Source organism: Geotrypetes seraphini, chromosome 8 (assembly GCF_902459505.1).
Source record: "Geotrypetes seraphini chromosome 8, aGeoSer1.1, whole genome shotgun sequence".
Lineage (NCBI taxonomy): Eukaryota > Metazoa > Chordata > Amphibia > Gymnophiona > Dermophiidae > Geotrypetes > Geotrypetes seraphini.
In genome coordinates, this window is record NC_047091.1 from 75,075,196 (window position 1) to 75,093,648 (window position 18,453).

The 18,453-nt window shown below is 43.4% G+C and overlaps 1 protein-coding gene across 2 annotated transcripts in view; it reads left to right on the forward strand.

The window, feature by feature from the left end:
• LOC117366017 (tyrosine-protein kinase receptor UFO-like) overlaps nt 1-18,453 on the forward strand; it is a 59,965-nt gene that overhangs the window by 30,804 nt on the left and 10,708 nt on the right. For both annotated transcript variants that reach the window (XM_033957043.1, XM_033957044.1), the window contains exons 7-9: nt 1,402-1,497; nt 3,599-3,679; nt 12,283-12,375. In XM_033957043.1, the coding sequence (XP_033812934.1) occupies nt 1,402-1,497; nt 3,599-3,679; nt 12,283-12,375 (270 nt within the window). The remainder of the gene's footprint in view (nt 1-1,401; nt 1,498-3,598; nt 3,680-12,282; nt 12,376-18,453) is intronic.

Consider the following 18,453-nt stretch of genomic DNA (forward strand, 5'->3'; position numbering starts at 1 on the left):
ACTAAGGCTATTCTAGGAGTTTTACCCAGCCAAATAAATTTTGTAAGGATCACATTCAATTTTTTATAAAAGGACCTTTGAAAATAAACCAGCATCATACTCATTTGGTAGCAAATTCAGGCAAAATCATCATTTTGATTGTTTGTACTCTCCCCCACCAAGAAAGATGTAATGGGTTCCAGTGCTCACACATTTCTTTAACTTTCAATAATAAGGATTTTTCATTTACTGTCATTGTGTCTTCCAATCATGATACCCAAATATTTTACACCCTCTTCCTTCCAAAAGAATGGGAATGGATCAAATAAGCCTTTTACACAATGCACATTTAACGGAAGAACCTCTGATTTGTTCCAATTTATTTTGTATCCCGAAAATTTACCAAATCGATCAATCAATTCCAGTAAATGTGGTATGGAAGATTCAGGGTTCTTCAAATGAAGCAAGATATCATCTGCATAGGCCGAAACCTTATAATCTTGACCTGCATATGGAATTCCCTGTATCTCCTTTGCCCGTTGAATAGCCAACAACAAGGGTTCCAGAACAAAGTCAAAATGCAAAGGAGACAAGGGACATCTTTGTCTAACTCCCCTGTCCAGAGAAAAACGCTCAGAAAATGTATTATTAATATATAACCTGGCAGAAGGGGAACTATACAAGGTTTGAATCATTTGAATAAAACCAGAACCAATTCCAAACCAATCCATTGCATGATACATAAAAGTCCATTCTACACGATCAAAGGCCTTCTCTGCATCCAAAGAAACAGAAAAGGCCGGATCATCCATTGTTTTTGCTAAATTTAGCATATGTAATGCCAATCTGGTATTATTTGAAGAATGTCTTTGAGAAACAAAACCCGTTTGGTGCATACCAATCATATAAGGGAGAGCCTTGGCTAGTCTTAAAGCTAATAACTTAGTCAGGAGTTTCCCATCCATATTAATTAAAGAAATAGGCCTGTAGTTTGAAACCAACATGGGATCTCTATTTTATAGGCAAAGTTTATAGAATTGGAACTCTAGCTCTAATAAATCTTCAAAGAGGCAAATTCAAGAGCATAACTTTCAAAGTTAGGAGCATAAATTCTTTAAATATTCAGTGCTAAGTGGCTAGATTTTTTGCCAGTTAGATTTAATCCTACTATCAGGCCAGAGTGTGCAATCTTGTCCGCTCAGCAGTCTTCTGTCCCCTATATAAATACTAATGGAAGGAATTAAATACAATTTTATTGACCCCATGCATCACTTGAGCTGGCTTGCTATTGGTTAGGTGTGATTCTGTGCGCCAGTCACTGCCTTCTTTTCATTTCAGCAGGGGTTGGGGACATTGGGGTGCTTGTACATCCCCTCTCTTACACCACTGTAACATTCTCTTGTTTTATTTCTCTCTGCCTAGTTTGGGGTCTGTCAATTCAAAGGGATCTGAAGGAGAAACTGAAAGATTTTATGGTGGAGAGATCAAGGTTGATCCTGGGGTGTCAGCTGGGCTCAGGTTAGTGTCAGGGACTGTTTGGATTTGATTTTTAGATGTATTACTCACCTTTTCCAAATCCAGGTCCAAGGCAAGTTACAGTATGTTCAAATGTGCAAGTTATTTCCTTGTCTAGGTGGACTTGTAGTCTACATTGTATGTGAGGTGGTGGAGGATGGACTGGCTTGCTTGGGGTTGCTGCAGGGTGGGATTTGAACCCTGATTTCCCTCATTTGTAACTTGCTTCTCTAATCACTAATCTGCTTCTCCCCTCTGTGTCACTGGTGATTAGAGGACCCCTCTTTCTTTCCTGCAGACTCCTATCAAGTTTCAAGTTTTATTAAAATTTGATAAAATTGCTTATCAGAATTTCTAAGTGAGTTACAATAAAAATATTTTGAGGTTAAAAAAATTTACAATACATATAACAGAACTAAAATTAGACATTTGACTAACGGGAAACGCAAGGATGGAGGGGGTGAAGTATAATTGCAAAAGGAAAGTGTCCTACATTAAATGGCAGTGTAATACAATAACAATTGTCAGTCACGTTCTTTGATTGCTGGCGGCATAGTAAAGGAGATACAGTTATACTCAGCTTCCCCGACCTTGATAAAGATAAAGCGAAACGTGTTGGTAGAGAGGAGAATTCTGCTGAAATGCTGAAAAGCTAAGTTATTTATAAATTCTTTAAATTATGAAATAAAGAAAATCAAATACAAATAAAAATAGAAGTAAGCTTTTGCCATGTTGGGAAGAATGAGGAATTGAACCCCAGCGAGTTATGATACTCGCGGGGGGGTGGTCTGAAATCCCATAGGCACTAGCATAATTTTGCCTGCAACGTGACTGAAAATTGTTATTGCGTTACACTGCCTAGAACGTGTACTAATTAAGAGAAGATGGCTCAGTTAGATTAAATGGGACAGCAAGGGCGAAGTACCTTAGTGGCTAGAGCATTGGGCTAAGAACCAGCAAAGCACATTTCAAATCCTACTGTTGTTCTTTGTGATGACGGGCAAGTTTTCTAACCGCGCCCCCCCTCCCCCCGCCATTGCTTCAGATACACACCAAAACTGTAAGCCAGGATACTGGGCTTGATGATGGAACTTCAGTCTGTCCCAATATGGCAATCCATATGTTCTTATGGAAAGGAAAATTCCTGAATATAACTCCTCTATCTATTTTTTGCATATGTGAAGCATAGTTTTTCTGCTAAATGCTCATTTCTAAATGAAGGTTTTGCCTGTGAGGTTACCGTCTAACCACCTTTATATCCACCTTTGTGGCGGTGGGAGGGCCTTTTCTGAGGCTTTTTCCTTCTTTTTGAGTGAATTTAGAGCTGTTACCTGCTCCACATAGTTTCTGCAAAACTTTATTACCAATAACGTCTTATGACCACAGTAGTCTCCAATTGAAAGTGTTGATTTACATACATTGGTTTTCAATACATCTGTGTTTTTGTACATATAATAGGTACGCCACTGCATCTATCTTTATACTACATTTTCGACCAAAATTTTGTCCAAGTCCCAAACACCCAGAACAAGACTATTTGTATTTATCTAGGGTGTCCAACTCTTCCAGGTTCTGACGTGTTTCGCCAGACCAGGCTTCCTCAGAGAACTCACCATAAAATGCTTTAAACAGAGCGTAATCACATGTTCTTCCTTTGTAAGAGGAAGTTAAGACAGGAAGAACATGGGATCACGCTCTGTTTAAAGCATTTTATGGTGGGTTCTCTTAGGAAATCTGGGTCTGGCGAAACGCGTCAGAACCTGGAAGAGTTGGACACCCTAGATGAGTACAATTTTTTTTTTTTTTTAATTATTCACAGTATAAAGTATTTGGACTTGTTGTAATTATCACAGTGGTCAAAGTGCAGTGACTGAATATTAAAGGCACAATTTACCCTGTCTGTGATCTTTATACCATTGAATTGGTTCTGAGCACTACTGACACCTGTAAGCTGGTATTGTATGTCCTAACACCCCGCAACCCCCACCCTCTACAGTCTGACTTGTCTGGATTGGCCACTGTTGGGAACAGGATATTAGACTAGAAGCTAGATGGACCATTGGTCTGATCCAGTATGGCTATATTCATGTTCTTATTCCCACAGGTGAATTTGGGTCTGTGTATTTGGGAATCCTGCGGCAGGTGAATGGCCCAAACATGCAGGTGGCAGTGAAGACAATGAAAGGTAAGAGCGTACTGGACACCAGCCATGTGTCCACATCCCACCCAGTCTGGCCAACATATAGTAAGGGAATAAGGATTGAGCAGAATAGAAAACATCTGGCAGAGTTCTTATAATGTTTACTTTAGCACAGATTTGAATAAGGAGATTTACCAGCAGAAACTATGGGCTCCTTTTACTAAGCTGCGTTAGGGCATTAACGCACGGAATAGCGCGTGCTGAATTGCCACACGCGTTAGACCTTTAACGCCAGCATTGAGCTGGCATAGTTCTAGCCGCATAGCGCGCGGTAATATCCTGCATGCGCTAAAAACGCTAGCGCACCTTCGTAAAAGGAGCCCTATGAAAAATAGTATGACATTGTGTCAGTTATCTTTATTTTAAATGGCAAAAATATGAGAATTTCACCAGCTTCCTTATGAGCCTGTGAGGTTGTAGTCAAGACAGCTGGATTTAAAAAGGGGATTGGACAAAATTCTAGAGAAAAATCCATAAGCAATTATTAGTCAAGTAGACTACAGAAAGCTACCACTTATCCCTTACCACAGGGATGCTGTGGTGTCTATTCTCTGGGATCCGCCAGGTACTTCCTGGTGACTCGGCCTGGCCACTGTCAGAGACAGTTCCTCTTAATCAACACATGGGAGCCCCATATAACCCTCTGATGTAACAACCATTTCAGATGATGACGCACTTCTAGCTTCAAAATGAAGGTGAATAAAAAACAGCAAGAAGATAATTTGTCTGAGAGGATAAAAGCAGTGATCTCTTCTGGCTTGGGGCTCAAGTTAGTTGCTCACAGGAATTTCTTACGTGGGCATGCGCTATGAAAACTCTCCTTTAAACCTCAAATCAACACTGTTGTATGTTCCTCTTTCTTTGCTCTGCAGCGCATCCATCCTCTTTGCTCTGTTCTCCCATTTTAGGGTTACCAGATGTCTAGGAAAACCCAGACGTCCTCTTTTTAGAGGACTGTCCGGGTGCCCGGAGGGATTTCCAAAACCCGGTAGGTGAAACGGGCCAGAGCTGGAGGCGTAATGGGACGGGGCTGGGACAGAACAGGGCGGGGTCAGGTGTCCTCTTTTTTTAAAAGAGGAAATCTGGCAACCCTATCCCATTTCATCTTATATGTTCTTTACTTCTCGCCTTTGTTATTTCTTATCTAGATTACTGTAACTCTCTAAGTTAGTCTCCTTCTCTACTTGCTTAAGCATCTTCAGCTCATTCAATCCACCATGCTAAAGCTCCTCCACCATGCTAAGCACTTTGATCATGCTTCTCTGTTCCTCTTCTCTAAATACTGGCTCCCGTCTCTGCCTGCATCAAGTTCAAAGTCCTTCTTCTAGTCTTTAAAGGCTGTGCTAAAACTGCTAGCGAAGCTTAGTAAAAGGAGCCCTAAGTTTTAGTTTAGTTAGTTTAGAAAAGAATAGAACAGCATACAATTCCTTAAGGATGGGGTGTATATTCCAACTCGCTAGTTGGATTGTAGAAGGCATCAATCATTTTTCTCAAATCCACCTCCTTGTCTCCCTAGGCAGTGCCCTCTTTCTTCAGTCTGTACCAAAGCAAGTGATAACCCCCTAGAAGAAGAAATGATCACAAGGAGTGGTTTGGGGAACTCCCCAATAATGATAACTTTGCACTGCTCTGCAATAGGAACACAAAACAGTAAACAAACATTGCAATTGGAAAAAAAAAAAGGACAGAAGCAACCAGCACTATAGCTGTATAGCTGTAAAAGCAGTGAACAGTGGAACTCTAACCTACTGCCTTACAAGAATTTTCTTTTCTTCTCTTTTGGCTGCCACGAGCCAAGCCACTGGAAATTCAACCCAGACTACTATTCAACTCAGACTGATAAGCTGACAGTGTGGGTTATAAGGAATTGTATGCTGTTCTATAGGAAAGAGGATTATAGAGGTAAGAACCTAATCCTTCTTTCCTGTGCAAACAACATATGATTCCTTATGGATGGGACATACCAGAGCAATCCCTTCAGTTTAGGGTGGGACAGATAAGCTGCAAAAAGCACTGAGAACCCAAAGGCCACATCCACTTGTGCTGACATATCCACTCTGTAAACTTTCGTAAAGGTATAAAGGGTGGACCACGTAACTGCCCTGCAAATTTCGTCAGGCGGAACTGCCCTGGACTTTGCCCCTAAAGAAGTCACACTTCTAGAAAAGTAAGTTTTCAAGGAGGCTAATGGTAATTTACCATAGCCAATGTACACCAAGATCGCCATGCAAATCCATAAGAATATAAGGATAGCCTTATTGGGTCAGACCAATGGTCCATCAAGCCCAGTAGCCCGTTCTCATGGTGGCCAATCCAGGTCACTAGTACCTGGCCAAAACCCAAGGTGTAGCAATATTCCATGCTATCAATACAGGGCAAGCAGTGGCTTCCCCATGTCTTTCTCAATAGCAGGAACTTATACAAACCTTTCTTAAAACCAGCTACACTATCTGTTCTTACCACATCCTCTGACAATGCGTTCCAGAGCTTAACTATTCTCTGAGTGAAATAAAATTTCCTCCTATTGGTTTTAAGAGTATTTCCCTGTAACTTCATCAAGTGTCTCCTAGTCTTTGTAATTTTTTAGAGTGAAAAATTGATCCACTTGTACCCGTTCTACTCCACTCAGGTTTTGTAGGCTTCAATCATATCTCCCCTCAGCCATCTCTTTTCCAAGCTGAAGAGCCCTAACTGTTTTAGTCTTTCCTCCTACGAGAGGAGTTCCATCCCCTTTACCATCTTGGTTGCTCTTCTTTGAACCTTTTCTAGCGCCACTATATCTTTCTTGAGATAAGGAAACCAGAATTGAACGCAATACTCCAAATGAGGTTGCACCATGGAGCGATACAAGGGCATTATGGCATTGTTAGTCTTGTTAACCATCCCTTTTTTAATAATTCCCAGCATCCTGTTTGCTTTTTTGGCTGCCGCCACACATTGGGCGGAAGATAGAGGCTGGTCTTCCCCGATGATTAGAGCTGGATATGACAAACAGTCTGAGAGCCTAAAATCATTTGTCATCTCATGATATCAGAAAAACATCCTCCACACATCTAGCAACCTCAAACCATTGTCCTGTTTCTTTTTGCATGTGAGCTGGAACGCAGGTAACCTCACTTCCTGATTAACATAGAACGTTGAAACCACCTTCAGTAGAAAGGAAGGCATGGTGCGCAGATGCTCCTGCTTCCATGAATCTGAGAAATATTCTCTGCATGATAATGCCTGCAGCTTATCCATGATAGACACTTCCAATAAAGTTTCATATGGAACCTTAGTGAGAGCCCTTAATATGACATTAAGATTCCACTTTGGAAATGGCTGCCTCACCAGAGTGCGAGCCTCAGTGCTCTCTTTAGGAACCTTGAAACATCTGGATGAGAAGCTAGAGACGCTTGTTTATTCTGGCCCAGAAGCATGAAAGACTAGCTACTTGAACTTTAAGAGATCCAGTGAGTCGATATCACCGTCTCTGAATATCCTTTCTGTGCTAAGGTTGCTTGTGCGCTCAATAGCCACACCTTAACACTAAAGCATTCCAGATTGTCTAATATCCGGGCTACCAGGACTATTAATCCCTGACAGGTTGCTATTCTGCAAATGACTTGGCCTATCATTGGCCATGGTGGGAACATGTACAACAGTTCTCTTGCTGGCCAAGGTTGCATGAGAGCGTCCTTTCCAATGCTTCCTGACTCGAATCTTCCACAGAAAAACTGAGGGGCTTTCTTGATGTCCGACGATGCCATGTCGGGCGTCTCGTAATGCAGTTGAACTCTCTAATGGACAACATCCATTCCCCTCAATCCAGCATACGTCTGCTGAGGTAGTTGGCTTGGACATTGTCTATTCCCTGCTGTTATCGCTTGCAGGTAGACTTCTGCTCACTGAAACAGATTTCCAGCTTCAGAGAAGAACTCTTGGTTCCCCTTTGCCTGTTGATATACACCACCACTGTAGCATTGCCTGAGAATATTCTGACTGTTTTGCCTTTCAGTCATGTCTGGAAAAAGCAGAGAGCTAACTATATGGCTCTCAACTCCAGTCTTTTGATGGACCATGTTTTCTGCAATGGCAGCAAATGGCCTTGCACTGGATGACCCTCTCAATGACCACCCCAGCTGTAAAAACTGGCAACCGTCATTAGTATCTCTCAAAAATCTATGTGGAAAGGAAGATCTCTGGATAACAACTGACTGGAGCCACTATTTTAAGCTCTGTCATGCCTCCGTCATCCAGGCTATCTCCTTCTGTAGTGAGTCTGACTGAGTGAGCTCTGTAAGGGGCACAGGTGCACTACTGCCCATGAAATCACCAGAACCTGCAGGTAATGACAAGCCATGGGAGTTAGCTTCACCATATGTCTAGGATCTGGCATCTTGAGCTTCAGTTTGCTTGGCTCTGGAAGAAATACTTGGCACTCTGCCATGTTGAGCAGGATTTCCAAATATTTCAGACACTGAATTGGTTCCAGGTGGCTCTTTCTGAAATTAATAATCTACCTGAGATACTGTAAGAGCTGGACTACCTAAGCAACTGCCAGGCAGTAAGGATGGTGCTCTGATCAGCCAATCGTCCAAGTAAGGATGAACCTGGATTCCAGCCTTGTGCAGGTGGGCTGCTGCTGCCACCATTACTTTGGCAAAGGTGTGCAATGCAGTGGCCAACCAGGGTTGCGAACTGAATGTGCTTCTTTAGCACACAAAATTTTATGTGATCTGAATAAGTGAATATGCAAGTAAGCCTCTGTCAGATCCAATGAGACCAAAAATTTGCCAGGAGCCACCAAAGCAATGACTGACCTCACAGTTTCCATCCAGAATCTGTGAACTTTCAACACCGCATTGACTGCCTTGAGATCTCAGACTGGCCTCCAATCATCTGAGTCTTTTACCCAGAGATTATCAGGATGATAATGGAGCATTGGGACACACCAGAAGGTCCCTTAACAGGGGTGAGAGCGATGACAAAATTGTATCCCATGATGAAGTATATAGAGTATCTCCCTGAGCCTGATGAACATGATGGACATGGTGGACATCATGCCGGGTTTTGAAAAGCCGTTTGGAAGTCTGGACATGCCCTCTAAAAAGAGGACTTGTCCGGGTATATCCGGATGTATGTAGGAGCAAAACTAAAAGTGCAAAAGCACTGAAAATAAGGTTTTAGAAGTGGGGGACCCTTGGGATAATCCCAGAAAACCTTAGTTTTGCCAATTTCTGACCCACCCCAATTTCCTCATAGACAGTAGTAAGCTATACTCACAGAACTGTCATGTGCTGTGCCTGCATCAACTTCTCACTGCAGCTGGAAATGGAGAAGGAATTTCTTCCTCAGACAAGAGTGGCTCCAGTGGCTTGTCTCTTTGGGATGCCTTTATTCAGATTCCAAAACCTGAAACCCTCGACCTCCCTCACACTTCCACATAATTCTTCAGGGGAGGGATGCAGATGACCTCCGCCAAGCCTCCCGGCAAGTGGCGGGGTCTTTTTTTTTTTTTTTTTTAAATATCTTTATTAGAGCTTTCACACCGTCATAACATAGGAACAGGTCATTGTCAAAGCACAATACAAAAGTAAGAAAATGAACCCAGCAAAGTGAAACAAAACAGTAAGTGGTGGGGTCTAATCAGCCTATGCTCAAGCACCTTACTCCACAGGGGCAAACATCGCTCCCAGGAAACCTATTATCGAGCTCCAAGTGTTTAAAGCAGGCCAGACAGGCAGGTGCTCTGTTAAAAGTGTGGTCCTCCTGGCTTCAGACCCCAACCTTCTCTCAGGTAGAGCTGTCCCAAGACTACTAGGAACCTCTTAGCACAGGGAAGCCTAAAAAAGATTGGATTAAAATACAAAAATAACAAATCTAGTACAGAACAGAGGAAAAAACACCTTTTCAACTTGCTTGTAGAAGTGAAAGAGGCAATTAGAGCCAAAAAAGACATCCTTTAAAGAATGGAAAAAGGATCCGAATGAGGAAAATAAGAAGAAACACAAGCACTGGCAAGTTAGATGCAAAGCATTGATAAAGACAGCTAAGAAAGAATATGAAGAGAAACTTACAAAAGAGGCAAAAACTTATAGTAATTTTTAAGAAGCAGAAAACCTATGAGGCAATCTGTGGGACTGTTGGTTGATCAAGGAGCAAAAGGGGCATTCAGGGAGGATAAGGCCATAGCGAGAAGACTGAATGAATTCTTTGCTTCGGTCTTTACGGAAGAAGATGTAAGAGATCTGCTTGAACCAGAAATGCTTTTCAAGGGTGATGATGCAGAAGAACTGAAAGAAATCTCGGTGAATCTGGAAGATGTACTGAGCCAAATCGACAAGTTAAAAAGTGATAAATCGCCAGGACCGGATGGTATACATCCCAGGGTACTAAAAGAACTCAAACATGAAATTGCTGACCTGCTGTTAGTGATCTGCAACCTATCACTAAAATCGTCTGTAGTACCAGAAGATTGGAGGGAGGCCAATGATACGCTGATTTTTTAAAAGGGCTCCAGGGGAGATCTGGGAAATTACAGACTGGTAAGCCTCACTTATGAAGACTGGGCGTCCAAATTGCAGATGAAATGCAATGGACAAATGCAAAGTGATGCACATTGGGAAGAATAACCTGAATCACAATTACCGGATGCTAGGGTCCACTTTGGGGATTAGCGCCCAAGAAAAGGATCTGGGTGTCATCGTAGACAATACGATGAAACCTTCCGCCCAATGTGCAGCGGTAGCCAAAAAAGCAAACAGGATGCTAGGAATTATTAAAAAAGGGATGGTTAACAAAACTAAGAATATTATAATGACTGTATCTCTCCATGGTGCAACCTCCTATGGATATTGCGTTCAATTCTGGTCTCCTTATCTCAAGAAAGATATAGTGGCGCTAGAAAAGGTTCAAAGTAGAGTGACCAAGATGGTAAAGGGGATAGAACTCCTCTCATATGAGGAAAGACTAAAACGGTTAGGGCTCTTCAGCTTGGAAAAGAGATGGCTGAAGGGAGATATGATTGAAGTCTACAAAATTCTGAGTGGAGTAGAACGAGTACAAGTGGATTGATTTTTCACTCCATCAAAAATTATAAAGTCATGGGGACACTCGATGAAGTTACAGGAAAATACTTTTAAAACCAATAGGAGGAAAAAAAATTTCACTCAGAGAATAGTTAAGCTCTGGAACACGTTGCGTTGTCAGAGGATGTGGTAAGAGCAGATAGCGTAGCTAGTTTTAAGAAAGGTTTGGATAAGTTCCTGGAGGAAAAGTCCATAGTTTGTAATTGAGAAAGACATGGGGGAAGCCACTGCTTGCCTTGTATCAGTATCATGGAATATTGCTACTCCTTGGGTTTTGGTCAGGTACTAGTGACCTGGATTGGCCACTGTGAGAACAGGCTACTGAGCTTGATGGACCATTGGTCTGACCCAGTAAGGCTATTCTTATGTTCTTAAGAGAGAGGACACTGCCCAGAGGTATAAGTAGGTGGACCTAAGAAAAATGATTGATGCCTTCTACCATAGGCATCGGAACAGGGGAGGTCACAGAGGCCTCCCCCAAAACTTGTGCCCGCCCACCCACCCAACTTCCAGCATTCTACCTTAAATCTTCAGGCAGCTGCCATGCAGCGTCAATGAACAGGCCTGCCCCGGAACCCTTCATTCTACTTCCGGGGGTAGTCTTGCTCCTTGATGCTATGCAGTGACTGCCCGAAGATTTAACAGTAGAGCGCTGGGAGGAGGTGGGTGGGGGAGTTGGAAGTTCATGAGAGGTACTGCTGGATTCCACTGGGGCCAGGGCAGAGCTCCTGGTCCCCCACCCCCAAACAGGACAGCATTCCATTGCCCATGCCTTCTACAGTTCAGGTCATGATTTGGGGTACACAACCCAACCATAAGGAATTGTATGCTGTTTGCACAAGAAAATACAATAGTCAAGTCTTCTTATTACATGAGATCGTAAGAACAGCTGCATCGTCTTCTGATCTTAAAAAAAAAACCCTTCAATGAATGGATTTTCTTCAAATAGGAAAAGACTGATATTTGAAATAAAAGGATCAAAAATTAATTTATCATCTCAGATATCACCTAAGTATTTTTTTTAGCTCTCTTCTATCCAACTCCTGATGCTGGTTTTCCACCCTTCTTCCTTCCTCATTGATATTGACACTATGTTGACCTTAGACGGAAAATTTGGACCCCCTAGGCCTGCCCAGTTCCACCTATTCCTGCCCCATTATGCCCCAGTCTTGCCCCAGTACCCCAGCCCCCCTCCCCTCTGCTGCCTGCCCAACAGCAATTTGTTGGAAGCTTTTCAAAATCCAAAAAAAAGTGCTGGGTTTTGAAAAGCCCCAGACCTTCAATTAGCCAATGATTTTGGCATCATCCCTGCAACGTTGATGTGTGCACGCTGGTCTCACTGGGTGAGGCGGCAGAGTGCAGGGAGTGAAAGGGGCTCCTGGACACTGCTGAGTCGTTGCCACATAATACTTTGGCTTAACTATTCTTGTAAAAAATTGTGGTATATCAAATAAAGTAACTGTACAGTATACTCCCAGCCTCACTGTGACTCTCTGTGTATTGTGGGTTTTATCGCAGTGGGAGTTTATACCTCGGTAGAGATGACATCATTCCTACATGAGGCGGCGTTGATGAGAGACTTCAGTCACCCAAATGTCCTCCAGCTGCTGGGTAAGTTCATGATTACAAAGTCAGGCATTGCCTAGGCAAGGAGACATTGCTGTCGGGAGGGAAGAGATGGACATGGGGGAGATGTGAGAGAAGAAAGGAGCAGTAAAGGTGAACGAGACGAGACCGGAAGACCTGTATATTTATACTCTAGGAGAGGGATAGGGGAGGCATGATACAGACATTTAAATACTTGAAAAGGAAAACCGTAAAATTAGAGGACATGAATTGAGGTTGCAGGGTAGTAAACTTACTCCCCCTTTTACAAAAACCCTTGTGTGGTTTTTAGCACCAGCCGCTTAGACTAATAGATAGGCGGTATATCAAAATGAAATGAAACTTGAAACTTGGAAACAGCTCCAGCGCTCATAGAATTCCTATGAGCGTTGGCTCTGTTATCACCACAGCCGGTGCTAAAAACCATGCTACGGTTTTGTAAAAGAGGGAGGTTAGTTGTAAAGTGAGGAAATTCTTTTTCATAGAGAGGGTGGTTGATGCCTGGACTGCCCTCATGAGAGAGGTAGTGGAGATGAAAGCGGTAGAGAATGACACGGCGACAGAATTCAAAAAGACATGGGATGAACACAGAGGATATCAAATTAGAAAATGAATTTATTTATTTATTACTCACGTCATCCTCTAGTTCTGTGCAAGTTACATAATTACATTCCTAATTAAAATATAGACAACAAAATGTTACGCATACTATACAATAAATCTGTAAATCATCTGCTCACTAATCACACTTATCATACCAGAGAAATCATGAAGAAAGATAATGTCTAAATAACTCTGTCTTCAATAATTTAGTAAGGTTGACACTTTCTTTACTTCAAGAGAATGGTACAAAAACAAAACTTAAATGGTTGCATGTGTGTTTGATGTGTTTAGTGGCGCTTAGATGTTGACTCCAGCTGTGAAGAACTAAGGCCGGTACTGGGCAGACTTGCATGGTCTGTGTCCCATATATGGCAGTTTGGTTCAGGATGGGCTGGAAAGGAAACTCCAGTAATTTGGAACATGAGGACAGTGCCGGGCAGACTTTTAAAGTCTGTGTCCTGCAAATGACAAGATGGTTTGATTATTCTGGAATGGACTTCGAAGGCAAATCCTAAGGACAGTGCCGAGTGAACTTCTAGGGTCTATGTCCCAGAAATGCCAAAGAAAGACCGTTTAATCATGAATTAATAATGAGTGTGACTGTTGAGCAGATTGGATGGACCGTTCAGGCAATATAGTAAATGACGGCAGATAAAGACCTGAACGGTCCATCCAGTCTGCCCGTTAGTTATTCTCATTAAAAATACATGAACTTGTCTCTTCTTTGATATTTCTGGGCCATAAACTAAAGTCTACCTGGTATTGTCCTAGGTTCCAATTGCTGAAGTCTTTATTTGCCATCATTTACTATGCTACTGTGTTACTATGACTAAGCAGAGATGAAGCTCTCAATCTTTCTGCAGCTGTAGTTCTTACCTCTCACCACAAGAGGAAGCTTATCATTTTATTTATGCACTAGTCTTTAAGCCCATTACATTAATGGGTGCAAGAATAGATGTGTCTGTCTGTATTTCTTTATCTCTCTCTTTGGCCACTATCTGTGTCCTTCTGTCTCCCCTCCCCCACCCGAGCAAAGCTGTCTGCCCCCAGCACACACTTCCCCCAAGCAGCCCCCTTTCTCTCTCCCTGTCTCTCAATGGCCCTCTTCTGTCTTCCCCCCCAGAGCAAAGCTGTCTGTCCCAGGCACACCTCCCCACCAAAGCAGCCCCCTTTCCCTCTCCTATCTCTCCATGGCCCCTTCTGTCTTCCCCCTCAGAGCAAAGCTGTTTGCCCCAAGCACACCCCTCCCCCCAAAGCAGCCCCCTTTCCCTCTCCCTGTCTCTCCATGGCCCCCTCTGTCTTCTCCCCCCCAGAGCAAAGCTGTCTGTCCCCAGCACACCTTCCCCCCAAAGCAGCCCCCTTTCCCTCTCCTTGTCTCTCCATGGCCCCTTCTGTCTTCCCCCAGAGCAAAACTGTCTGTCCCCAGCACACCTCCCCCCCATAGCAGCCCTCTTTCCCTATCCCTATCTCTCCATGGCCCCTTCTGTCTCTCCCCAGCACACCCCTCCCCCCAAAGCAGCCCCCTTTCCCTTTCCCTCTCCCCCTGGCCCCCGGTATTGATCCGCTTCTTACCTTCCCTCCATCCCGGCGTCTTCTGGCCTGCTCCTCTTCAAAGCAGCCTGCGATCATGGTGGCTGGCTTTAGCGAACCTCGCAGGCCTCTCTCCAACTCGGTAGCACGTTCCCTCTGACGCGATCCCGTGCGTCAGAGGGAACGTGCTACCGAGGTTGGAGAGCGGCCTGCGAGGTTCGCTAAAGCCGGCCACCATCGCAGGCTGCTCTTTAGAGGAGGATCAGCATCAGCGGCAGCGGCGGCGAGTAAGGGCAGGAGGTGTGTTCCCTGCTGAGGACGCGGGCAGGAAGAGAGCTTGCCTGGCTTCCATGGTGAGTGAGGGGAGGGGAGTGGCCAGAATGTTCCCTGCCTCCGGGTTGGAACACGGCCATGGATCACACACCATGGCGGCAGGGAAAACGAAACCCTAAGTGTGCATGCGCGCTTAGGGTTTTATTATATTTATGCATATACAGTGGTATCTCGATTTACAAGCGCACCGGTTTACGAGTGTTTTGCAAGATGAGCAAAACATTCACAAAATTGGCGCCTCGGAAACCGAGCGTGCCTCGGTTTACGAGCGCCCCCCCCGCAATCCGGCACCCTCCCCCCACGATCTGGCACCCCCGCTTGTGTCGCACCCCCCCCACCGCAATCTGGCATGCCCCAGGCACCCACCCACCCACCCGATTACATTCCTTACCCCCATTTGGCACCAGCACCGGCACCAACGCACAGGACATGCCGGTGCTGGTGCCCAAAGATCTGCCTTCTTCGCGCTGGGCCTTGAGCATCTGCGCATGCTCAAGGCCTTCGGGCCCGTTCTCTCCGAGATTCTCGGATCTCCGAGAATCTCGGAGAGAACGGGAACCCGAAGGCCTTGAGCTATGGGACCAGACAAACTACACCCCAGGGTGCTTAGGGAGTTAAGTGACGTCTTGGCGGAACCATTATCCGTGCTCTTCAATCTTTCCCTAAGTACAGGAAGAGTCCCGTTGGACTGGAAAACAGCTAACGTCATTCCACTCCACAAAAAAGATGCAGGACGGAGGTTGTGAACTACAGACCAGTGAGTCTCACATCGATAGTGAGCAAACTTATGGAAACTCTAATCAAACGTCAATTGGATACGATCCTGAATGAGGAGAATCTACGGGATCCCCATCAACATGGATTTACAAAGGGAAGGTCCTGCCAATCCAATCTGATCAGCTTCTTTGACTGGGTAACAAGGAAGCTGGATATAGGGGAGTCCCTGGACATCGTGTACTTGGACTTCAGCAAAGCATTTGATAGCATCCCACACCGCAGGTTATTGAGCAAGATGGGATTAGGTGAAACATTAACTGCATGGGTTAAGGACTGGCTTAGAGGTAGACTTCAAAGGGTGGTGGTAAACGGCACCCCCTCCGAAACGACGGAGGTGATCAGCGGAGTGCCATAGGGCTCGGTCATGGCCCCGATCCTATTCAACATATTCGTAAAAGACTTGGCTAAGGGGCTTCAAGGTAAAATTACGTTATTCACCGATGACGCCAAACTATGCAACATAGTAGGCAAGAGCACAACAGATAAAAGCATAGTGCCTGACAAAAGCTCAATACCCGACAGTATGACACATGACCTACTCCTACTGGAGCATTGGTCCAGGACTTGGCAACTAAGTTTTAATGCCAAAAAATGCAAGGTCATGCACCTTGGCAGCAAAAATCCATGCAGGACTTACACCCTAAATGGTGAGACCCTAGCAAGGACTGTAGCAGAACGAGACTTGGGGGTGATCATTAGTGAAGACATGAAGACTGCCAATCAAGTGGAGAAAACTTCATCCAAGGCTAGACAAATCATGGGTTGTATCCATAGAAGTTTTGTCAGCCGTAAGCCCGAAGTCATAATGCCATTGTACAGATCCATGGTGAGACCCTCATCTGGAATATTGTGTACAATTCTGGAGGCCACATTACCACAAAAATGTGCTGAGAGTTGAGTCGGTTCAGCGAATGACCACCCAGATGGTCTCAGAACTCAAGGATCTCCTGTATGAGGAACGGCAGGATAAGTTGCACTATACTCACTCGAGGAACGCAGAGAGAGGGGAGACATGATCGAGACGTTCAAATATGTCACGGGCCGTATCGAGGTGGAAGAAGATATCTTTTTTCTTAAAGGCCCCACGGCAACAAGAGGGCATCCGTTGAAACTCAGGGGTGGGAAATTTCATGGTGACACCAGAAAATATTTCTTCACCGAAAGGGTGGTTGGAATAGTCTTCCACTACAGGTAATTGAGGCCAGCAGCGTGCCAGATTTTAAGAAAAAATGGGATTGGCATGTGGGATCTCTTCATGAGGGAAGTTAAGGGGTGGGTCATTAGTGTGGGCAGACTAGATGGGCCTTGGCCCTTTTCTGCCGTCAGTTTCTATGTTTCTATGAAACTGAAATTGTCCAAACCTTTCCTTAAACTAGCTACGTTAACCGCTCTTACCACACAACCTCTGGCAACACGTTACAGAGCTTAACTATTCTCTGAGTAAAAAAATATTTCCTCCTACTGGTGTTAAAAATATTCTCCTGTAACTTCATCTAGTCTTTGTAATTTTTGACAGAGTAAAAAATCGATCCACTTGTACCATTCTACACCACTCAGGATTTTGTAAACTTCAATTATATCTTCCCTCAGCCATCTCTATTCCAAGCTGAAGATCCCTAAGCTTATTAGTCTTTCCTCATACGAGAGGAGTTCCATCACCTTTATCATCTTGGTCGCTCTTCTTTGAACCTTTTCTAGTTCCGCTATATCTTTCTTGAGATAAGGCGACCAGAACTGAATACAATATTCCAGGTGAGGTTGCACCATGAAGTGATACAGAGGCATTATAACATTCGTAGTCTTGTTAAGCATCCCTCTTTTAATAATTCCTAGCATCTTGTTTGCTTTTTTGGCTGCCACCACACATTGGGCGGAAGGTTTCATCATATTGTCTACAATGGCACTCAGATATTTGTGTGTGTGTGGGGGAGCACTAACCCCCAAAGTGGACCGTAGCATCTGGTAACTATGATTTGGGTTATTCTTCCCAATGTGCATCCTTTTGCATTTGTATCTAAAAAAAAAATGAATTCAATGATATATTGCTTATTAAAATAGAATAAACACTCTATAATTGAAATTGAATCTGAGTGCTCAGTGTGTTATCTTATTCAAAACCAGCGGATTTATTGAATAAAGATATAATGATTCTCCATCATTGCACCCACCTGCCTACCAGCCTATTTTTAACTATAGAATATAAATGTATAGAATCTGGACTATAAAAACTGAACCATAAAAATAAAGGACAAAACTGAAGATAGTACTTAGCTGTGTCAGATGATATCAGCATTCAAATAAGAAATATATAGTCCAGGATCCAGATCTGTGTCTTCACTGGATGAAAAAGATATTCAAATGGTAATGCAGGTGCTGGAGATCAAACAATTGAATAATGTAACTATACTCCAAATTTGTGCTGCTGGTTCCAATCCAAAAATAAAGTGATAATGAGTCCCCAAAAGCAAACTGCTAAGTCTCAACGATGAAAAAACATATGATCAAATCCTCAATGTGAAAAGAATAAATATCCAAAAATAATCCTCTAAATGCTTTTTTCCTCAACACCGATCGTGTTTCACCAGAAATTGCTTCATCAGGAGGAAAAAATAAGCTAAAAATCAATGAATAAAAACATCATATCATGCAGTTATCAAAAACCTATTAATATAGAATGTTAAAGTTATAAATAAAGATCAATCTATATACTCAAAATTTAATCCGCTGGTTTTGAATAAGATAACACACTGAGCACTCAGATTCAATTTCAATTATAGAGTGTTTATTTTATTTTAATAAGCAATATATCATTAAATTCATTTTTTTAGATATTAATTATTA